Source organism: Pseudorasbora parva, chromosome 19, assembly GCF_024679245.1.
Source record: "Pseudorasbora parva isolate DD20220531a chromosome 19, ASM2467924v1, whole genome shotgun sequence".
Taxonomy (NCBI): domain Eukaryota; kingdom Metazoa; phylum Chordata; class Actinopteri; order Cypriniformes; family Gobionidae; genus Pseudorasbora; species Pseudorasbora parva.
The window spans coordinates 26,796,744-26,821,312 of NC_090190.1; the positions used below are offsets into that span (position 1 = coordinate 26,796,744).

General features: G+C 37.7%; 1 protein-coding gene and 1 long non-coding RNA gene across 7 annotated transcripts in view; one reads left to right on the plus strand and one right to left on the minus strand.

Annotated features, from left to right (window-relative positions):
- The window catches only part of LOC137048196 (oxysterol-binding protein-related protein 3-like), a 159,801-nt gene extending 139,710 nt beyond the window's left edge, over positions 1 to 20,091 (minus strand). For all 5 annotated transcript variants that reach the window (XM_067426240.1, XM_067426239.1, XM_067426237.1 and 2 more), the window contains exons 1-7: positions 20,021 to 20,091; positions 18,079 to 18,280; positions 17,814 to 17,957; positions 17,654 to 17,707; positions 17,444 to 17,557; positions 5,392 to 5,562; positions 5,138 to 5,273 (exon numbers count right to left, since the gene is read on the minus strand). In XM_067426240.1, coding sequence (XP_067282341.1) covers positions 5,138 to 5,273; positions 5,392 to 5,562; positions 17,444 to 17,557; positions 17,654 to 17,707; positions 17,814 to 17,957; positions 18,079 to 18,210 — 751 coding nt within the window. In that variant the 5' untranslated portion in view covers positions 18,211 to 18,280; positions 20,021 to 20,091. The remainder of the gene's footprint in view (positions 1 to 5,137; positions 5,274 to 5,391; positions 5,563 to 17,443; positions 17,558 to 17,653; positions 17,708 to 17,813; positions 17,958 to 18,078; positions 18,281 to 20,020) is intronic.
- LOC137048197 (uncharacterized) lies at positions 19,406 to 23,160 on the plus strand. Of its 2 annotated transcripts, XR_010899338.1 has the most exons (4): positions 19,406 to 19,440; positions 22,444 to 22,528; positions 22,684 to 22,760; positions 23,044 to 23,160. It is a non-coding gene; the product is annotated as an uncharacterized lncRNA (long non-coding RNA). The 2 variants fall into 2 exon arrangements; XR_010899337.1 differs by lacking the exon at positions 19,406 to 19,440 and having other exon boundaries at positions 22,393 to 22,528.
- Positions 23,161 to 24,569: the final 1,409 nt, after the last annotated feature.

Below are 24,569 nucleotides of genomic sequence, written 5' to 3' on the forward strand. Positions count from 1 at the left end.
AACATAAATGAGAGTTGAGTCTATCAAATCCCCATAACTATGAGCATAAATATAAGCATTCATTTTTTTAAACTACAGTTTTAAAAGGTTTATGTGTTTAATAGACTAAAGATTGAATATTCTCTGGAATTGTAATAGCTATGATGTATTTGCGGGTTTGTTTCTTTTTTTTATCTCATCTAGTACGGTATCAAAAATTAATGTTTGTGTATGTCTATGAAATGCTGACGACAGCGCTGTTTTCATCTCTGCGTTTAACTTACACATCTTGCGGAGATAGGCCTAATAATACATTTTCACGGAGCTGTAATTAATTAGATATTTATTATATAAATGTTATATAGCAGACGTTAATATAGCTAGGAGTTTTAAACGAGTCAGTCTTACATACGGTGACTATCCTATGCTGGAGCAGCAACTCCGTGAGAGAAATAAGTTTGGCGCTTAACATGCTCTCATTCATGATGGCCTAATAATTCATTTTCACGGAGCTGTAATTAATAAGATATTTATTATATAAATGTTATATAGCAGACGTTAATATAATTAGGAGTTTTAAACGAGTCGGTCTTGTTTACATACTGTGACTAACCTATATGCTGGAGCAGCAACTCCGTGAGAGAATGCGACAGAGCATAAACAACACAGAGAGAGAAATAAGTTTAGCACTTTCCAGCATGCTCTCATTCATGGTGGCCTAAGAATTCATTTTCACGGAGCTGTAATTAATAAGATGTTTATTATATAAATCTTATATAGCAGACGTTAATATAATTTAAGTAGTTTTAAACGAGTTGGTCTTGTTTAGCCTACTACGGTAATGTTAGCATATATGCTGGAGCAACAACTCTGTGAGTGAATGGCTGAATGCGACTGAGCATAAGCACACAGAAAGAAAGAAATTCTGTGCTTTTACTTCCAACACGCTCTCATTCATGGCTGTTTTGTTTCATTCATGTGAAGTTACGTCTTTATTGTGACATAACGGATTACCTGACGACTGTCAGTGAGTCGTCTCTACAGTGCCAAGTTTAAACTATATAATATCTCATAACATCTTATTTGTGCATATCTCAATTGTGCATTAATGTTATGTCAAACAAAGTTTATTAATTAAGGGATGCAGGTTATTTTACCTTTAAACACCGTTGTTGATCATCTCCCCTCAGACAGTCCGTTAATGGCGTGCTTGTATGCAGTTCTCAAAACGTCCACAAGATGGCGCCATTTATCGGGAAATCCGATATTACAAAACCGATACCCGATTATGGGAAAATGCTTAAATATCGGGAAAAATATCGGGAATCCGATATATCGGTCGATCACTAGAAACAACACATAGGCTACAGCCTGTAAAACATTTAAATGATTATAAGTAAATAATGGTAATCTTAAGAATATAAGAAAATTAAACATTTGTTTAAAAATGATTTGTTTCATAGCCCATTGCCCCGCAAAGATGCGTCATGCCGGTCTGCGCCTTGAGATGAATGTGGGACACGAGCTGGATACACACCGTCGCAAATATCTTCGTCTTCATGTTTTCTCCTGATGTTGCAAAGCAACACTTGTTGTAAAACACCTGACGAGTGAATTTTATTTTCCACAGGGTCAAGACATTTAGGCTATATTTGATTATTCACTGCTAGAGAAAACGAAAGTAAAACCGCTGGGTGCACGTGAACGGCGCTATTCAAATAAACTTATTAGCGAATAAACGCACCTCATGTCTAATAACAAGCACAAACTGTGTTAAATAATATTTCGTCCTAAAGTGTTTTTCTACTTTACCACAGTAAAAGATGTGAACGGGTATAATAGACAAAAACGAATGCAAACGAAAGGAAGAGACGTTTATGATTCCCTGCAAAAATGGGTGCGCCTCGAGTGAAGATTTGGGAAAAGAAACGAGATGTCCTGTGGGATAAAATAACGTTAAAAAAAAACGTTAGGCCTATTGTTAAAATTCACGGAAATCGCAAAAATCAGATTGCAAAACAGAACTAAAAAGCTGGCAAATCTTAAATTGGGCTCAGCCTCCCTCCCACATTCGGCATGAATCCATAGCCCGTTTTCATGGCTGCAATGTAACATCTGCGAATTTATTTCTCTTAAAAGCTTTGTGCTTAATCACGTAAAACCGCATTCACATTTAAAAAAAAACACTGGGTCAATATTATAGTTCAAAAATATAGTTTTAATTTAGTAGAAAATACTAGGGAAATATTAAAATAAAAATTGCACAACTCCTCCTATGTGGAAGCAAGCTAATTTTCCCCTCACCTGCGAAGTAGTGCGGATGAGTCCTTATTCGGGTTAGCAAAATAACAAAATGTAGTTTTTAAGTAGGCCTAGAAAATATATTTATGTAAAGAGATAAAATACAGAGTAGCCTATAGTAAATTATATATTTTTATACAAATAAAATATTTTTAGAAAAATCACAATAAAGTGAACATGCTAGTTTTTCTAGCAGAAAATATGAAGACTGAAATGTAAACCTATTTTTTTTTTTTTTTGCGGTGATGGCGGTGACAAGCTCAGACCCGCGGTAGGCATCACGTGACCGCGGTATTGCGGTAAAACGGTAACCGCCCTAGTCCTAATGATCACTTGGGAGAACTGAGAAAGAGCGCTCCAGCTCAGAGAAAGCTCTGAGAGGACTCACACACATTATTTTATACTCAACACAAAGCAACCCATGCAAGTATAATGGGTTTCTCTCCTTTGTCTTTTTCTTTTAGTCCTTTCTCTGTATATACATGTATTCTTTATTTAGTTGTATATATTCCTAGTATCAATTATTAAAATCATTGTATCCATGTTTAATTGTCATTGTTGCTGCTCACAAAACATAAGTCACTTTAATGTTCAGATCTATAGCTACAGCTCTCATAAGTATTTTTGAATACTTTAACTAATATCCCAATAGCTCGGAAAGTTTATTCTTTGTCGGCAGAAGAGTAACCTTCCCAAAGAATTGGTAGAAAGAATAAAACTTTGAGAGTTGATAAGAGATTGTACTGATCGTTCATTAAACGAACAAATCAGATGAGTTTTGAATTAATTCTTTAAAGGTTATTCTGCAATGATTTAATATATATATTTGTTAATTGCAATACAATATTTATATTGCTTAAAGACCTAGGTTAGATATTTCCTTTCGGTGATTTAGAGATTTATAGTTAGATCATAACCAGTTATGATCAATTATAAATAATTAAATATTATAAATTTAATACCCATAAATCCCTATTGAGCTAATTTAATTTATTATTATTATTATTATTATTATTATTATTATTATTATTATTATTATTATTATTATTATTATATGTAGCCCAGTCTCTACATTAAACCCATCCCTAATCCTAACCTTATAACTAGGGTAACACAATTGGGCACTACTACAGAATTAATCCATGAGAGATGCAGGGAAAAATAGTTGGCTAAATTGTACACACGATTTATAAATCGAAGGAATCAAATTATTCAATTGTGCGCACAATTTACTTTTATTTTTCTTGCACGTCATGTGCAGGGCATCATACGAATCAGCATTGAATGAAAGGTTTACTAACTTCTCCTCCTCCTTAGACACTCCTTAGTGAAGCATTTTTTTAGTGAAGCACCAGCATTTTTTTAAAGTAGTACATGCTCCCTGACATAATATCCATTAATCCAGCCTGTGGAGGAGAAATGTTTCAGGCCCTGACGTGCGCTCAGAGGTGCAGTGGGGAGAGCAGTGAGTTCTTGAGGCGGCCCATCATTGTCCATTTCAGATTTCAGCTCTAGATGCATATTGCATATTATTGATGATGAACGCGATGTTTATGTTTCGACCCTGCTTGGAGAATTCATCAGCAGGTCAACTGAGAGAAAGCCCACATTTGGAAAAGTGCAAAAGCACCTAGGAGCGCAAATCGCAAACTGTTCTTTTTCTGAATTCAGAACGATATAGCCTAGTGTTGTGTAATAAAGGCTTAATTTATTCTTTTTTTTTTCTTTCATTTTCTTAACAATTAAGATGCTGCATTTGTTTATCCAGTCTAATTGAAGTGTGCGTCTCTCCCCAGACTTTTATATACGCCAACATGAGTTTTATGCACGTTTTTTAGCTTGCATATGATACGCACTTTATGGCGTATTATACTCACAAATCACCCACCCCACCAGCCTCATTCTACCCAAGAGCGTGTCATATACACGCCATAAAGTGCGTATCATATGCACGCGCAAAACTCATTTTGGCGTATAAATTCCACGAGATTGCACACTCATACTATTGATATGCATTACCATGTGATCGTGTTGGACATTACTGAGCTAGGCTATATGCATTTAAAAACAGATAGCCTATTAAAAAGGTACAATTTCGAAATCGGGCATTTTGTCCTGCGTCATCTTTATTTCAAACGACCCGACCAACCGCAACCCAAATACCATTAAAAATATTTTTGGATGCTCATAACCGCAGACACCCACTGGTTTTGGATCAACCCGTGCATCACTGATAGCCACACTCAACTTACATGTATTTTATGCATCTTATGCACTTTATTCCTTTATCATTCATTGTATTCCTTTAGTAGTTGCGTTAATTGTTCTTTTGTTAATAAGATCTATTAATTACAATTGTGTCTTCCTTGTGCTGATAATACAGAAGAAGCTCTAGAAGTTAGAAATCTCACCAATCTTTCAGATAAATCAGCTGACCAACTCTCCCCCTTTACATTCATTCTAAATGACTGGGCAGCCTCCTGTTCTGATGTTCTCATACAGCAAGGTAAAAGACCTTGACTAGTGTTAGTGCCTTGACTTAGACCAAACTAAGAGGGGGGAAGGTGGTCATCTGATGTACTCATAACCACACCTTAAATGGCGCGTGATCCAAAAATCACAACATCAGCGGTTACGTGAGCACCAATCACTACCTTACTTAACGTGCTTGGATGGACAAAATTAAAAAAATCACTACAGCTGCAAGAGAGCCCTGTCCATACTCCTTTCCTTACTCACTGCATCCTTTGCAAAGGAAAGAACGACTACATGTCCTAAAATCTATTTAATTCCTTAAAAACCTTTACTGATTTCCTGTATATTCATGTTGAATTAAAACGTATTGGGTGGTACATACCTTGATGACACAAGTCAACATCCTCTGTTTGTTTGAGCCAGTCAGAAACTTTACTATTTCCTTGAGATAAAGAGTCTAATGGTGAACCCTGTGACTCTGATCCGGACAATGATGCTGATCTCTGATAATGTGGAATCTAAAAAACAAACAAAAAAAACATACCTTTAAAATAATTATAAAGTTTTGACAAATATTGTCAAAGAGAAAACACAAACCTAATCTCTAATTTCAGATTTAACAACCTAAATCCCTACCATCAATCTGTTTCTCTGTGCAAGACTTGCCATGGCAGGCAAAGTGCTGTTGTTTCCTGTCGAGAGTGCTTGCAGGACCCCGTGGTGCAGATTTATAGCCTCATTCTTCTTAAATTGGCGGTGGGCAGTCAGTTTGGTCAGCCAGATGTAGAAAATATCATCACTCTTTGCCTGAAAGCAAAAGACAAGCCAATCCACCAAGTAATAAGATATTGTTAGATAGTTTTGGAGTCTTGCTACAAGGGTTTGAAATTAACACAATCAACCTGCCAAAAGCAGGTAAAAATCAACGCCATCAACTTACAAACACTACAACTTACTGCTCAACTAAATAATGTTTGTACCTTTAATAAGGATCAATTTAATTCATACAGTGAAGACTACGTAGTATTTTACTTTTACATTAGATTATTCCATTTTTGTACCATTTCTAAATACATTTTAAATAAGCCTTTTGTACCTGAACAATTAAACTTTTTTGATTCATATTTTTGTAATATTACATTTGTCCCACTGTTTGCAATTTGCTTTTGTTCTTATTTTTAACAACTAAAATTAAACAATAAAAATAACTTTACCGTGATGTATCAGTATCGTGAATTTAAAAAGAGTTTAAACACTGTTCTCTTTCATAGGTTCACTTCGACGCTGCGTGATGACGCATATGGGGTACACCCATGGGCGTGTCGATTGTCTGAAGCCCTTATAGAATCACGGCCTGGGTAAAACTGTTTTTTGTAGTTGCTGATATTTATGATTTATGATATTGTTAATAACACAAGTCGACTTTGCAATCGTGAATTGTGTTGCATGAATGGTGTAGCCTAGTTCAATAAACAAGTAGCCTAATTCATATTATGTTACTTACATTTTAGATCCAAACAACCTTTTTTTGTTCTATTTCACCCATGATTTCACAGACGAAAAATAGTTACTAAAGAACTCGCTCATGAAGACGATCACTTGCTGCTCCCTATTGGCAGTTATGTTTAAAAGTATGATTACATGTTTTATTTAGAACATCAATCTTATAACATTATTTATTGCAGCTGTATTTTTTGCAGTTTAAATTATTTAATTTTATTGGTAACAGCCTATTTTTACTATTTACTACTCTTTACTATTATAACTGAATTTATTACTCAAATGTAAGAATTTAACATGAAAGATGAGGCATACATTTAGATACAAGATTTTTTTAAATTGGCCTTTATAAAATTAAATAACGCCCTGGGGTGAATATCACAAATATGCAGATTTGAGTAGGCCTATGTTAAAGCTGACAGAACACTGATGAGAATATTACTACAGAATCAATATGTATACCACCAATTTAATTTAATTTGATTAAATTCATGTTTAAGTTGATATTTACAAGAAATATTGTAACTGTTACTAACTTTTAACTGCTGTAAAAAGCACCTCATTTGTTTAAAGTGTTTGCAAACCATATGTTATTGCACTTGTATTCATTATTGATTTTTGAGCATACTGCGATTAATCACAGAAAATCATGCGATTAAACATTTTAATTTTTCTTTCGGCCTGGTTTACACTTTGCTTATGACAGCGTCCGACTCATTTGACTATGCCTTTCCGCCTGGAGGCCAGGAAAAAGCGCGGCCTTTGCGGCCTACTCCCTCTCCAGAGCACACGCGCTTAGCAAAGTTTTTTCGCTTGTATGCGCGCACAAAACTATTTGATCCCTAGCCCGAAAGCACGCAAGACCGTTTCTTTCGGCCTGGCTTACACTTTGCTTACGACAGCATCCAACTCTGAGGATTTTGGGCCTGTCTCGTTTGACTACGCTTTCCCGCCTAGCGGCCAGGAAAAAACGTGGCCTGTGCGGCCTACTCTGAGCTCATCGATGCGCGAGAAGCTTGCGATTGATTGGCCTTATTTTTCCCACAAATCGCAATCTTCTAAGCTCGATGAGAAATTTCGAAGTGTGCTAGTGCGTAGCGCACGTTAATAAGGAAACTGTCATTTTTCAGCGATCTGCACAACTAGGTCTCCAGATCCTGAAAGCAGCCGTTTTGGACGTCGGCTTTCCGTTGCGGCCGGACGATCCCTCCATGGAGTCCCAGTTCGGCACACTAATCAGGTATGCCCACTGCACTTCACTACTCCTCTTCTCATTTCGTCTAAGAGTGGAAACGTTTTCCAGGAGTGTCACACTGGGCACTTTGCATGATTCAGGTGGGCTACACACATCAGTTTTGCTGCGGCCTATATTAGACCTCCGACGTCTGAACTCTTCCCTCCTAAGAGGGAGGTTCAAGATGTGGACACTGAAGTCTATAAACATTGCCCTGGTTCGTGCAGGGGAGTGGTTCGTGTCGATAGACCTGTAAGATGCGTTTCCATATTCAGGTCATTCTACGACACAGGAAGTTCCTCAGGTTTGCCTTTGGAGTGAAGGCTTTCCAATACAGGATGCTCCCCTTCGGTTTGCTCTGGCGCCAAGGACATTCACTAAGTTTGTGGATACTGCTCTGGTCCTGCTTTGGCTCCAGGGCATCCGCATACTCAACTACCTGGACGATTGGCTCTTATGGGCCCAGTCCAGAGAGATGGCAAAAGATCACAGTCTCTAGGCTTCGTCACGTCCGTTCCCTTGGCCTAAGAGTGAACACCGTTAAAGAGTTTGTCCTTACCATCCCGACAGACCACCTTTTTAGGGGTCTGTCTGTATTCCGTATCAATGCAGGACCGTCTGGCTTCTGCTCAGATTTCCAGTTTTAGGACATGCCTGGCTGTGAACACCGTTAAGAGTGTGTTCTTACCATCCCAACAGACCACCTTTTTCTCCAAAGAGGTGTCGGCACAGGGTCGTTTTCCGTCGCCAGATGATCACGACGGACGCCTCCCTCACCGGTTGGGGTGCGGTATGCGAAGGCCGTCCAGCGTGCAGCATCTGGACGGAGGAGACTCAAGCCTGGCATGTTAACTGCCTAGAGCTGAGAGCGGTCACCTTGGGCCTTCGGCATTTCCTCACCTTCCTCACAGGGCACCATGTCTTTGTCAGGACAGACAACATGGCGGTGGTGTCTCATGTGAAGACAAGGGGGCTCTCGGTCATGCACCCTGGACAGGAATGAGCACCGTCTCCTCCTGTGGGCCCAGGGCAAATTCCTGTCCCTCAGGGCAGTCCATATCCCCAGGGTTCTGAACCTCGCGGCAGACTCCTTTTCGAGGCAGAAACTCAAGTCGGGAATGGATGTTAAATCCTCTCACAGTAGCACAGATCTGGGAGCAGTTCAGCAGAACGGAGGTGGACCTCTTCGCTACGAAGGAGTCGTCCCAATGCCCGCTTTGGTTCTCTCTAAGTCCTCCTGCGCCGTTGGGAGTGGATGCGTTCACCCCTGGCCCCGGGGTTGAAGCTCTATGCATTCCTGCCCATCAAACTGATTCCGGCGGTTCTGTGCAGATTGAGAGAGGGCGAGGCCAATCTTCTAAATCTAGTCTTAAAGGGATCCCATGGTGTTGAGACTTGTATGGCTTAATATAACATAAACAATGTCTCTTACTGAAATATGTAGTAGAAAACCCATTAAAGATCTACATTATTTAAAAAGTCGATTATATATTCGGACCATGGGCGGCGCCATTTTGTTTGCGTTCTAGGTTGATGACGTAGAGTGGTTGCACTACTCAATCAGCTGGCGCTACCCGTAGCTATTTGTACCACAACGCAACTCGAAAATTGTTTCAGAGTTAAACAAAACCAATGAATTGCTTTGTAATTGTACTTAAAACACACTCAAACATACATGTGCACACAAACTCACCTACACAAGTCACAAACAGATCGGCGGGCGGCCACACACACTTGAGAGACTGCGCTCGCTGTCTCAATCGAGATGTTGCTGCTCAGTCTCCACGACAGGGGCTGAATCTGAAATCGACCCCCTATACCCTGAAATAGGGCATTATTTGAAGGGACGGCCATTTGTAGTCACGATCAGTCATTCAGTCTCACGTTGCACCGCAATAACGAGTGTACAGCCGATTTACAAACAGCTGTCAGACTTCACGCACTCGTCTTCATTCACTCCAAGTTGTATTAGTGAAAGTGAAAAGTTTAGTGAAAGTGAAAGTTTAAAGATTGAGGTTAATTCACTGAGCTTGTGCTCAAACTTTAATGCGCAAACCAATCCAATGCATCATCACCAAAACATCCTGCCTCTCTTCCTCACGTTACCCTATCCCATCGTCCTACCTAGATATTTCCCTCTGCTGGATACATTAGGCATTACAGTTAACCTACTGCATATCAACAGTCTATCTATGATATCAACCTATGATATCAACACAGGGATTGAGGGTTATGTATGCGCACACGCAGTGCGCGCGTGTGTTCGCGCCGATCTGTTGGGGTGTGTGTGTGTTCGCGCCGATCTGTTGGGGTGTGTGTGTGTGTGTGTGTGTGTGTGTTCGCGCTGATCTGTTGGGGTGTGTGTGAGTCTGTGTGAGCGAGAGAGTTTGTGTGCACATGTATGTTTGGGTGCGTGAAGTCGGACAGCTGTTTGTAAATCGGCTGTACACTCGTTATTGCGGTGCAACGTGAGACTGAATGACTGCACTCGAACATGTCCACTATGATGTCGGACAACACTACAAATGGCCGTCCCTTCAAATAATGCCCTATTTCAGCGTATAGGGGGTCGATTTCAGATTCAGCCCCTGTCGTGGAGACTGAGCAGCCCAACATCTCGATTGAGACAGCGAGCGCAGTCTCTCAAGTGTGTGTGGCCGCCCGCCGATCTGTTTGTGACTTGTGTAGGTGAGTTTGTGTGCACATGTATGTTTGAGTGTGTTTTAAGTACAATTACAAAGCAATTCATTGGTTTTGTTTAACTCTGAAACAATTTTCGAGTTGCGTTGTGGTAAAAATAGCTACGGGTAGCGCCAGCTGATTGAGTAGTGCAACCACTCTACGTCATCAACCTAGAACGCAAACGAAATGGCGCCGCCCATGGTCCAAATATAAAATCGATTTTTTAAATAATGTAGATCTTTCATGGGTTTTCTACTACATAATTCAGTAAGAGACATTGTTTATGTTATATTAAGCCATACAAGTCAACACCATGGGATCCCTTTAAGGGCCGGTCTACCAGCAGATGTGCAGGAGACCATCGCTAATGCCATAGCCCCCTCTACAAGGAAGCTTACTCTTCCAAGTGGGAGGTTTTTCAGGCATGGTGTTCGGCCCACAGTAGAAGGCCAGTTGACTGCCCTATCGGTTCAGTTCTGGAGTTTCTGCAGGAGAAGTTTGCAGCCGAGGCGGCGGCTGCTATTCTCAGAGTGTATGTAGCAGCTATGAAGCAGTGCTTTAGCTTGCCGTGTGTGGTATACCGTTCTCCATATGCGTCATTACGCAGCGTCGAAGTGAACCTATAAAAGAGAACGTCTCAGGTTACTCACGTAACCCATGTTCTCTGAATAGGGAATGAAACGCTGCACATGCTGCCAGGCAATGCAGACAAGCCGTCTTGCTCGGCAGAGAAATCTGGGGAGAAGATGGCGCGTGCGACAGTATAGCTTAAAGGTGATGACATCAGCGTCTCATTCCCTATTTAGAGAACATAGGTTACGTGAGTAACCTGAGATGTTTTGTACTCACGGGTGTACTCACACTGGCAGCATAACTCCTAGGTTGTTTAAACACTGTTACACTGCAAAGCACCATTCAAATAGTTATTAACATTAAAAAAGGTTTGGTTAAAATATAGGTTGAAAGATTGTATATTGGGCATTTTGAGTAATAAATATGTTTTCTGTGTCTTAAAGTTTATGCTTCTTATAGAAAAATATGATATAGTTTGCTCATTCTGTTAAAGCAGCACTTGGCTACTTTTGCTCTCGGGGTCCCCCTACAGTTTGTCTAGAGCGTTTAAGCCGTTTCCTGAATACCATCACGACTGAAAATGAGACTGCTTTCATATGACAGTTTCATAAACAATTAATTAACATTCACTTACATTTACATTCACTTAAAGTCACTTACATTTTAGATGCAACATTGAGTACTTTTGTTCGATTTCAGCAGCGAAAATTGTTCACACAGCAGAACCGTAATGCGTCTCACAGCAACCAGTGTGTTACTGACCGATTCAGTCCCCGCGTCCCAATTCGCATACTATCGATCCTAAATAGTATTCGTAAATAAAATTAGTATGTCCCAAATCGTAGTATGTTGAAAAGAGTATTCCAAAGATTCCCGGATGGTTTACTATTTCCGGTCCGAATTCGAAGTATGAATCGATGGGCACTCTAAAGGCTGATATTGCCCACAACCCATTGCGAGTTGGACGAGGATTCGATTAGAACTACAAACGCGGATAAAAAGCGTTAAAGAACTACAAACATGACGGATGTGCGAGTTCGACGGTTAAGTAGAGAAGTTTAGATAAAGGGGTTTGAGTGACCAACTATCAATATTTAATCTGACAAAAATATATTTATTCAGTGTTGTCCACATTATATTTCACCTCCAGTAGCATTGTGAACTTTTTTAATGACACCTTTGGCCATTAACTTTTAAATGCATCATTATATTTAAACTGGAAACACATGAGGAGAGTCTCTAACCCCCAAAGACCCACACATGGCAGATCAACAAGCGGCTACATTTCTCTCTGATACGGCAGGAGATTAAAGTGAATGTGGAGGATTTGAACTGTGACGAATCTGACGATGATTGACAGGGCAGTTAAACGGTGACGGGATGCACGTAACTAAGCGACAGAGTCCGTTAAAGATGGCGAAGTAGTATGTCCCGAAGCTTGTATACTTTTCTGCTACACACTCAGAAGTATATACCTTTTCTTCAAAAAAAGAGTACATACTTTTAGGACGTAGTATAAGTAGGCGAATTGGGACGCAGCAAGTGTTTGAATGAATCGTTTGAATAAACGACTCAATGACTCACTCATTAAGACGGCCACCTGCTGCCACCTACTAGAGGTTTAGTTTCATGTTTAAACATACTTTCCAACATTTCTTATGTGTCTATTCAAAACTACAATTCTCAAAACATTATTTAATGCAGTTGTAATTTTTCAGTGTAAATTATTTAATTTTATTGTTAACAGCCCTTGTAGTCTTAATTTAATTTATTGATCAAATTTAACAATATAAAATTAAACCTTAAGCATAGGCCTATTCGATAAGATTAGGGGGGGAATGCCCTTTGTAAAAGGTGAAAATATCACAAATTTGAAATGATTCATTAAAAAAATTACATTTAAATTCACAAATATGCAGATTTAAATATGTCAAAGCTGATTGAACACTGGTGAGAATATTGCTTCAGAATAAATTATAGTTACAACACACACACAATTAAAAAAAATATCGAACTTTTTTCTGGACAAGCAAATTTTATACTCGGACAAGTGAATGAACGATTTGCTTGTCCAAAGGACAAGCACATGAACATGCTTAATGTCAAGCCCTGCAAACGCAGACTCGTTTAAGACCGAGAAAATTGTAAAGAGGTGTTCTCTTTTCTCATGTAGCAGAAGTAGCCTAGAAGAGGTTCAGTCAAAACGCTGCATCTGTAACTCCATGAGGGATTATATGAGCCGTAAATCTTCCGCTGACACTGTGCACGCTTTATGTAACATCACAACTGACGTAACGTTTGGAATACTCAGAGTCAGATACGGACATTATTAATTGCGTTGTCCGTTTACTGGTTTGCATGTAAACGGGGAAAACTGGTTATTTCAATAAGCTGATTTTTTTGGAGTTATCAGCTTACTGGTGTGCATGTAAATACACCCATTGACACCCTTAAGCGAGAGGGTAAGACACAGAAAGACATTTCTGAAAGAATAGGCTGTTCCCAGAGTGCTGTATCAAGGCACCTCAGTGGGAAGGAAAAAGTGTGGCAAAAAAAACTGCACAACGAGAAGAGGTGACCGGACCCTGAGGAAGATTGTGGAGAAGGACCGATTCCAGACCTTGGGGGACCTGCGGAAGCAGTGGACTGAGTCAGGAGTAGAAACATCTAGAGCCACCGTGCCCAGGCGTGTGCAGGAAATGGGCTACAGGTCCCGCATTCCCCAGGTCAAGCCACTTTTGGGCTACAGAGAAGCAGTACTGGAGTGTTGCTCAGTGGTCCAAAGTATATTTTCGGATGAAAGCAAATTTTGAATGTCATTCGGAAATCAAGGTGCCAGAGTATGGAGGAAGACTGGGGAGAAGGAAATGCCAAAATGCCTGAAGTCCAGTGTCAAGTACCCACAGTCAGAGATGGTCTGGGTTGCCATGTCAGCTGCTGGTGTTGATCCACTGTGTTTTATCAAGGGCAGGGTCAATGCAGCTAGCTATCAGGAGATTTGAGCACTTCATGCTTCCATATGCTGAAAAGCTTTATTGAGATGAAGATTAGGGATGGGACGATACACTTAAACTCACGATACGATGCACCTCGATATGCCAGGGTTACGATACGATACGTCACGATACGATATCAAAATATTTTTAATTTTTTTCCAAATCTGGGATTTTTTTGTACCACCTAAGTAATGTACTTAAACGAAAGGTAGGATTTTTCTCTTTTTTTGCATTTTGGTTCTATGTTGTTTAAAAAAAAGGAGAATTTTTAGAAGTCCGCGACCACAGCTTAAACAGGGGTGCCAATAATTGTGGAGGGCACTGTAGGGATGTCAATCGATTAAAATATTGAATCGCGATTAACTGCATGATTGATCATGAGTTAACTCGTGATTAATCGCAATTTAATCACACCTTTTTAGCAATTGTAAATGTATCTTAAATTAAGTTTTTAATACTCTAATCAACATAGGTATGGACAAATATGCATGCTTTATGCAAATGTATATTTATTATTAGTGAAACCATACTTATTCAATAATAATCAATACAGCATGAAGACTAGACATATCAAAGGTCATAGATATGTTTATCTAAGAAATTGTTCATGTCTCTTAAGCCTAAACTTAAAAATAATGAGTAAGTAGTGATTTCTCTCATTTTAACAATATAAAGGGAGTTTTTACACTGGCAGTTTAATTCAGAACAGGGCAAAGTTCGTATGAAAAATTGTTAATGTGTACCAGTGAGCGAACCAGAACCACACCATACCTGGAGGAAGTCCATATAACACGAGTAGGAATATAGTGCGGCCCCTTTAAGAGATCCGCATTCCCTATTGAACTGCCGGTATTTTGCGTGTGCGGCTGTGCGCGCCAAACTGGTCCGCGATTCACGTGGGCAGTGTGAAGAACACGGACGACTCGACTTGTTCAGGAAAGTAACCTGTGCATTTGTTTTAGCCGATTGTAATGTATTTAGTTCAATAAAACAGGTGTACTGTAAGCAGGGTGATGGTGTTAATGATTTACCTCAGACATGAGCGAGAGTGAGCTGCAGTGCATCGCACTCAGACTGCAGAGAATGTGCTCAGTGAAAAAAACGCCCTTTTCTTTCTGGAGTCTAATAAAAGTTAAACAGAAAATATGGTAGTTTATGTAGGCAATAACTGCCTTTTTGGTTTAGAATATTAATGCTAATGCCATTTTCTTTCACTATTAATGTTTGCTGCTACATCCTTTGTCTGACTGCTCTCACTTTTTCCAACTATGGGCTATGCCTCAGATCAAACAGAAAATGCGCGCTGTGTTTTATGTCATGTCTGCCACACACACACACACATATAGTACACTAAATTATTTATATACTACGCAAATCACGCAGCAGTGCTATCTATCTTTATTTCGCGATCCATTTTTTTCGACCTCGATGCGTTTCGTCACGTTTTGTATCGCGATATTTTGTCAAACGATATTTCGTCCCATCCCTAATGAAGATTTTGTTTTTCAGCACGACCTGGCACCTGCTCACAGTGCCAAAACCACTGGTAAATGGTTTACTGACCATGGTATTCCTGTGCTCAATTGGCCTGCCAACTCTCCTGACCTGAACCCCATAGAGAATCTGTGGGATATTGTGAAGAGAAAGTTGAGACGCAAGACCCAACACTCTGGATGAGCTTAAGGTTGCTATCGAAGCATCCTGGGCCTCCATAACACCTCAGCAGTGCCACAGGCTGATTGCCTCCATGCCACGCCGCATTGAAGCAGTTATTTCTGCAAAAGAATTCCCGACCAAGTATTGAGCGCATAACTGAACATAATTATTTGAAGGTTGACTTTTTTAGTATTAAAAACACTTTTCTTTTATTGGTCGGATGAAATATGCAAATTTTTTTAGATAGGAATTTTGGGTTTTCATGAGCTGTATGCCAAAATCATCAGTATTAAAACAATAAAAGACCTTAAATATTTTAGTTGGCGTGCAATGAAACTAAATTATATGAAGGTTTAATTTTTATCATTACATTATGGAAAATAATTAACTTTATCACAATATGCAATTTTTTGAGAAGGATGTATACTAGAATATAGTTTTATCATCAACATGTTTTGTTGCACTATTTTCATTATCAAACGGATTTGGAATGAAAACAGTTCACTTTTTAATAGATGCGTCAACATGTACCATTAAACATTATTTTAGTGTGAGCTATATTTGAAAATTACAACAAAAATGCGGTTTTTATAAGAGAAGTCACATGTATTTTAAAACAGCACTAAAGCACTATTCACACTAGATAAGTATTATCTAAGGACCTCTGTGATTTAGAAAAAAAAAACCCACATCTGAGTTTTGCGTGGCACATTCGCATGGGATAAACAAAAGCCTGTGATTGTACTCGAATTTACTGACTTATCTCCCGGATATGATGTCAAGACTTGTAAATGTTTTTTTTCGTTATAGATATAGTTGCATGAAATCATAAACAGTTGTACGTATCAATATCGTTTTGATAGTTTTATAGTAATAAAAATAATTTAGTTCAGTTAGACAAGACGCTACAATTAAAAACTGAACTGAGCACAGACCAGCGACAGAGTCAGATTTCATTGATCACGAGTGAGAAGCTGACAAGATTCAGTTTCAAAGCTAAATGTGAAAGCGGCCATTTAAGCGAGCTTGTCATTGTACTGTTCTGTTATGTTTTTCATTAAGAATAGTATTGATATAAATATTAAACACACCATTCAAGCAATTTGCTCCCAAATTGGTACTCATTCTAAAGTGAAAGTATCAGTGCGGGAATTCATAACGGTGTGCATTATGAATGCAGCCTCCATTCTTTGTGAAAGAAAGATAGAAATGCGCACAGAAAACAAAAACCTTGCAAAAATGATATACAATCTGCCTAATTCTGGCCAAATCACAGAGATGCAGATTCGCACAGGACTAATATTATCACAGGACCTCAGTGTTCCGGGAAATATGGTAGGTAATTTGCGGGGGATTTTTTTATATAAATTTTTACTTTACAAATTAGAGACATGGCCGATTCACATGGGATTAAGATCACAGACATTCTCTGCAATTTTTACAAATCACCAGAGGTCCCCAGATAATACTTGTCCCGTGCGAATAGGGCTTCAGAATCAGTACATGGTATTAGGGTTTTATTGTAACTGCAAACAATGATTGTCAAAGCTAGATGAAGAATCACATTTAATATTAAGTATATCTTAATCTTAGCTGTGACTTTAATAATTTGGTTTATTGCTTATATTTTTGTTTTGGATAGTAAACATTCTGAATGGCTGGTAATTTAATTTAGTAGCAAATGGCTGGTGAGTGAGCAGAAGAAGAAAAAACTTAATTGCAAACCCAGCCATATCCAAAACATTTCTGTGAAAGATATTCAATAAAAAGCCCTATGCAGAATGCAAATACTTAAAGCTGTTTAAATATTTGAAAAATAAACTAAATTACTGAAGTACTGTAATAAAGACAAGTCCAATCAAGACAGCATCCAAATTACAAGACTGCATTCAACAAACCATTGCAAGTTTATATTGAGTGCAATCGTGCAATTTGGATACTGCCTTGATTGGACTTGACTCGGATTCAGCGAAGGTGGACAACATGTGTAACTGTAATGATTTACAATATCAATAACTACTATAATGTTTTAGTTACATATACACACCTTGACATGGTACAAGCTGTCACCTGCATCGAGATCGATGCGTTTGGATTTCTTGTTCACAGACATAACCGCAAGGCTAACATCTAGAGCACCATGAATCTTGCCTCTGACAATCTGAGGAAGTGAGCAGTCACACACTAAGAAAAAACCTGGAGGCAGATATTAATGAACAATAAATATTACTAAATAAGGGAAATTAGTTTTACTTACATCCTGCTGAGTCTTTGAGTATATGAGAATCCCCTTATCCAATACAAAATACCTCTAAAGAAGAAAAACGTTGCATTGAGAAAGGTTACCAGAAGCCATAGTGGTCATTTACCACAGCTCATTGTTCTGTATTTATATTTTCTTATTTCATGCAACTCACCTTATGCCAGCCTTGGAGAGGATATTTCCTTTTTTTCATGAGGAATCCCTCACAAATGCCTGGAACAGCATTACTGACCATGCTTATTCCTGAGACAGGCGCAGAAAATTCTGGATCTGATATTACTTCCCAGTCTCTGGAGTTCTGCATCCAAAAAAAAAAAGTGTGTAGATTTACAATAACTGATACATTTTAAGATGAAATTACAAACAATTAAGTTGTAAGAGTCAGAGCACAAAGAAATATTGAGAGTGGTTTCACTGACTTGACGTGAGTGGCGTGAAGATCCTGTGCTGCCATTGCGGAAATGTGTGGGTTTAATAGCACAAACAACCACTGACTTATCCAAAGCAGTCACTGATTGGCTGCTATTCAGATGATGTCCGTAGTCAGCCATTGATATAGTTGGTAAATATTTAGAAGTCAGTCTATTCAGGACTGGATGCTTCCATCAAATATTATGGGCTCTGAGATGCATTATACAAAAATATAAATGAAATTGAAAAACATCCTTTCAAACACCTATAGTGTACATCAGATTCCTATCAATTTGGAACTGACCACCAAACCCAAAAGTTATAAAAAATCTTTTTGATAAATAAAATGGTTTACTTCGTACATGTCAAAACATGGATGGCAAGCACAGGGCATGAGGAACTTTAAAATAATTTGGCCTTATGGGCAACTTATGGCCATGTCCACACTAATAAGTTTTAATTTGAAAACGCATCTTTTTCTCTCCATTTTTCTCTCTCTTCCATCCACACGGAGATAGCATTTTAAGACTACGAAAACTCTAGACTTTTTTCTTCTCCACTTTAAGTATGTTGGTCTGGCCACCTCATAGAAATGATCTATGCTAAAAAAATATATATTTTACAATTAGTCTGTCATAAAATGCTACTTTAAAAAGGACTAATAATAATAACGTTTGACCAAGTGCGATGCATCAGTGAATGGTGAGATATTTTGCTAAATAAAATAATTCTGCCAGAAGAATTGTGATAACGTTATGATGTCTGTATCATCTCAATGAGCTTTTATGAGGTCTACGCTTGCACAGTAAGTGTAATGACATTTACTGACGTTTCAGTGTGGATGAGAATCTTTTGGAAAACGTTAGTGTGGATGGAGAGCATTTTAAAACAAAAACTACATTTTCAAATCTTTCCGGATTAATGTAGTTAGCTAATCAGAAATGTAATCACCACCATCTGCTGAGGGCACAGCAAACTGAGGATTGTGCCACTTCCTGGGCATGAAATCAGAAATGATTTAAGTTTTGCTTATGACTGCTCTATATTAAATGGTGCATACAGGTAAAATTACAAAATAGGATGCCAAATCTTTTTTAAATTACAACATTAGCTGTGTAAAGAAAACGGAACATAGGCCTTCCTCAAAACGTAGTGACTCATTGGCATTGAATTTGAGCATGAAGGAATGCAAACAAGCAGGAAAAAAGTTGTTTCTCAAAAACTATTTGTAAAGGTATGAACTAAATGGTATCTGATCTGAAAGTTTCTGCATTCCATTTTATTTTTTTAAGAAAATAAAACACTAAAGAAAAGGCGCAACGGTCATGTGATTAGGGAAATGCCACTGAGGCTAAGTCGTCGCTAAATTGGTAAATTGGTAATAAACAATGGTTATAGAAATGTTTATTTTAGAAAATGTTGATGTGTGTGTGCTTAGTGTAACTTTGTGTGTGTGGAATGCGTCCAGACCGCTCAGGTGAGTTCAGGTTTCTCTCACACACGCTGTTACTGTGTTTGGCATTCTCTTAGTAAAATACAATATAAGTTTATGCGCAACGTCTTTTGGTATCATACACAAAATAACTTTCGCCTTTTTTAATCACTTGACACCAGAGTATTAAAGACACTATGATAATCAGATTGATCAGAAAATCGTAGTCTGGTGTTATTTGAAATCGTTTCGCTATTGTTTCGATTAATTATAGTTATAAAAAAGTTAAACCCAACACGCTGAACAGTTATAAGTGTATTAAAGTTAAAACATGAATGATTCATTCGGCTCCAGTAATTATGGGGTACAACAAATCAGGCAAATAGCTATTTAACTTCCAATTGTATAACGTTTCGTCAGTAACAATACATTTATGACATAAAATACGACGCCAAAAACACAATCAACCAATGCTCCCAGGATAAATTGATTTTGCGTAAAGATTAGTTGTTTCTTACCTTTCACAGGTGAACTGTTTCACATAGCCGTCTCATTCACTGCACGCGCTCTTGCAGATGCAGTCTCGGTCATGACGTCACAGGGTGTGTTCACGCCTGCCGGAATTAAAATAAATCTCTTATTGGAATAATTTATTTATAAATTTAAATTGGAAAAAGATTTGGTCCTTGAAACACAAATACTTTCTGACTAATAAAGTAAAAGTGCCTTTCAAAAAAAAAACAAAAAAAAATACATACATTTTACCCTGTTAAACATTTCATGAAGAAATTTAAAACAGATATTGATATAAGATGTTCATTTTGTCAAGTCCTTATAGAAACTGTTTATCATTTATTCTGGTCATGCTACTATGTCAAACAACTTTGGAAAAATATTGAGGCCTTTATTAATGATAATATCCAGCAAGGCATATCCATAACTTTTATAGACATTATTTTTGGTCATTATGGCTGCGACCCTAGTAAAAACAATGCTTTCTTTGTTATAAATTTAATGTTTATTCTTTGTAAATTCTATATCCATAAATGTAAATTCGCTATAACAAGACAATTTTTTGTGTCTTTTTGAAAGAATTTAACATATATCTGAACACTATATCATCCTCTTTAAATAAGAAAGCAAGTAAAACGACCTCTATATGTAATGACTTTAATCTGCATACCCTAAGGCCATGTCCACACTAATACGTTTTCATTTGAAAACGTATATTTTTCTCTCCGTTTTGGCCTTCCGTCCACACTGAGACAGCGTTTTAAGTCAATGAAAACGTATCGTTTTGAAAACGCTCTCCAAAGCGGATAAATTTAAAAAAGGCGTCTTCGCGTAGTAGTGTGGACTGTGAAAACGGGGGCTTTTTAATACGATGATGCATTTTTAGTCATGTGATGCAGTCATATGGCCAATTCACACTTTATATTCATGTGTTACTCGCAGCAACAACTCCACCGCACTGTCGGCCCATTTAAAAAACTCAGTGCCTTTTCTCGACATTGCCATAAAATTTCAAAGAGTAAATAAACGAGTAGCGGAAATGACGCAAGTCGAAGCGTCTTGGATTTGCTCATGCAGAGTATGGGGATGTAAGCATTATTAGACGTTTCAGTGTAGATGACATAAGCTGTGTCTCATTTCAGAAGGCTGCGTCCTCCGGAGGTCGCATTCGAAGAGTGCATACGTCATAAGGCCGTCTCATTTAAAAAAAGGGAGTAGGACACTTCAAATGCGACCTTCGAATGTGTCCTTCTTTCACAGGATTTCAGAGTGTGCACGAGGAGTATCCTTCACGGCTCAAGATAACCCACAATTCTTTGCGTCTCCGTTAACAACCGTAATTTTTTTTTTTTTTATATTACATGAAAAAACGGCACCACCGCCAGATATACATGTGAGCGTAGGTGCGGTGTTTAAATTAAGTAGTTTTTTGTTGTTTTTTTTTAAGCTCTTTTAAGCTCTATTACCTCAAACAGATAGTTGTGTTAAACAGGATTACAACTGTTTAGTGCATTTTAAACGTTTAGAACAGTACATTGCTGTCAAGACAAGAAACATTTCATAGTCATTTTCAAGTTATAAATAATTTTCTTTCACATAACTGGCGTGAGAGCGCAAAGAGGCTGAACTTGTTGGCATAGCAACGTGATACTTTCTGCCTGAGTGTCCTACGAAGGACGTCTCGTTTAATTCTGATTGAGGACACTCCGTATACTGCATCCTACACAGGACGTGTCCTCCGGAGGACGCAGCCTTCGAAATTTAACGAAATGAGACACAGCTTCAGTCATTCCCAAACTGTGGTCCGCGGACCACTATTGGTCCATGAGGGTACTGAAGGTGGTCCGTGGAAAGGCAAAATAAAATAAAATAAAATAATATTTTTTTCCCTTCATTTTACCAGGAAATTCCCATAAAAAAATAAAAAGTAAAAAGAATATGTAGGCCTATATTGATATAACATTTGTATTAAATTGTCAAGTTATTGTGTGATTACTAAAATAGCCTAGTGGCGCTCGGCCGTGACATCCAAGTTCAGTGCCGTTATGGCAACCGTTATCGGTGGACTTGACTTTGACTTTATGACTTTATACTTTATTTGTCCCCATAGGGCAATTGGTTTTGCAGCAAGATAAACACAGAACAGTTCAGAGATGTACAAATACAAGACAAAAACACATAAGAAATAATTAATGTAACAGGCCCTTGTTAAAGTAAAATCTGACAATTTCATAATATAGCAACAATTCCATAACCAACCCCATTTCAGCAACAACATCATCAAAAACAAGCAATACTATACATATAATAATTATAATAACCCCATCACTATTTAATAGTAATAGGCCTGCCACATATTTGTCCATTTGTAAGTAATACATTCCCACTTGTGCATTTTCAGATCCCCTAATCATTATATATTTTACAGGCCACACACCCAAAGGAATGGAGCCGCAGCATTGCTGTGCCAGGCGTGGTAAATACAGGAACATCCTTCATGGAGATGGTGCGAGGTAAGCTGAAACTTGCAAGGCAAGATGAGGAAAAATGCAAGAATACTTTTCTCAATTTACATTGGTCTTGGGTTATTTATCTATATTTAAGTTATGTTTAATTCCCTGTACAGTAGGAATAAAAAACATTATTAAAATGTTCTCTATTTTTAAAGTCCAGTGTCAGTGAAGATGATGTGCTCAGTGGGATACGTGAAGGAACCTCTCCAATCATTCTACCCTGACCACTGAGGTAATTCATCACATAGGGGATGCAGTTGTGGTCAAAAGCTTACACACACCGCACAGAATAAACTGATTCATCAGGGCAGTACTAGATAAAAAAGAGACAACATGCTCATTTTTATGATTTCTTTTTTTTCTTCTTTTTTTCATACAGATACTGCTGTGTGAATATAAACTTTGGAGCACAACTGTACATCTATCGTTTTAATTTAATTGAGCCAATTATAATAATGGATAGATCTGTTTTATAAACAAGTTTTTTCTTTGCGTTTTCTTATTCTTTCCTCAAGGTATATATTTTTTTGCTTTTCTGCCTCTTTGGAACATGTCCATTCACATCTACTGTGGAGAGATGGTGCGCCAATTTCCTACTGATGGAGAGCTTCTGGGACATTGACATAAACAGCACTTTCCAAACAACTTGAAAATAGTTGGTGACAAACAATTTTGTGTGCCTTTGGAGTTCTTCAGTTTTTTTTTTCTTTTTTTTTTTCTTTCACTAATTTTTGGTCCTAATTTTGGTGCTAGTAAAGGTTTAAGAGCTTATAAGTTCAGTAACACTTTACAATAAGATCTAATTTGTTAACGTTATTTAATGTATTGGCCAACATGATCTAACAGTGATTTCTTTTTATTTATTTATTTATTTTATTTTATTTTTTACAGTGTTTATTAATAGTTGTTGACCAGCTTTTGAATTATAGTTCAAAGCTGGTTAATTAAATTTATAGTCATTGTTCATGCAAGTTAACAATGCATTAAATAATTAACATATACAACTTTTGATTTTAAGATTGCATTAATAATAGGGGTGTAACAGTACACAAAGCTGACAGTTCGGGGAGAGAACACTAAATATAAAAATGCTTTTTTTTTTTTTTTATTGGTTTACTGAACGAATTGTAATTGTCCTAAACTAAAGGTTTCTTAAAGAATTAAAAATATAATATAAAAAATATCTGCTAATTATGATTATTATTACCTTTATTTAACCAGGAGAAAAACTCACTGAGATTAAAATGTCCTGTCCTGGCCAAGATAGGCAGCTCTGTTTGCATGTACAGTTATACATAAAAAGTCACATAAAAAACATACAACCAGTCAAAAACAATTACACACCATTAATTTACTCTCAAAATGATGTAGTAAAAATTTAAAATGACTAAATGTCACCAGATCTTTTAGCTTCAACTCAGTCTGGAGCAAATTACAATCTGAGGCTGCGACATATTTGAAGGACGTTTTACCAAGCTTAACTCTAACAAAGGGCACACAAAGATTATAATTTGATTCAGAATGTAATATATAATTGCCTTGTTGTTTCCGTTTAATCAAACGACAAAGAATGCTGTATAGTGTAGACTATATAGGGAGGCCTTACTTGCACTCGCATTGTATGCAAACATGTAAACTTCTCATAAGACCATTTTTGCATTAACTTATAAATCTAATTATAAAATGATGTTCCTACTCCAATTCGTTGTTGAAATATAATAATTTATACACAGTGGCTGTCATTTTCATGACAGATTTATTTAAACATTATATAAATTACTCCAATAAATTTAAATAATCAAGATATCACTAACAGGTTAAGTAGAATATGATGAATATATGGGCTAATATAATGCATATATTTAGTGAAAGAGTTCATCTCTCTAGTAAATTAACAGCCGTGTTTTATCGACGTCTTTCTGCTGTTGAAACAGTGAACGATTACACGATGTGATACGTTTTAGTAAGTTGTAATGTATCCTTAACATACCTTCTGATGTTAATTCATGTTTATTCTTTGACTATGACAAGATGATCACAT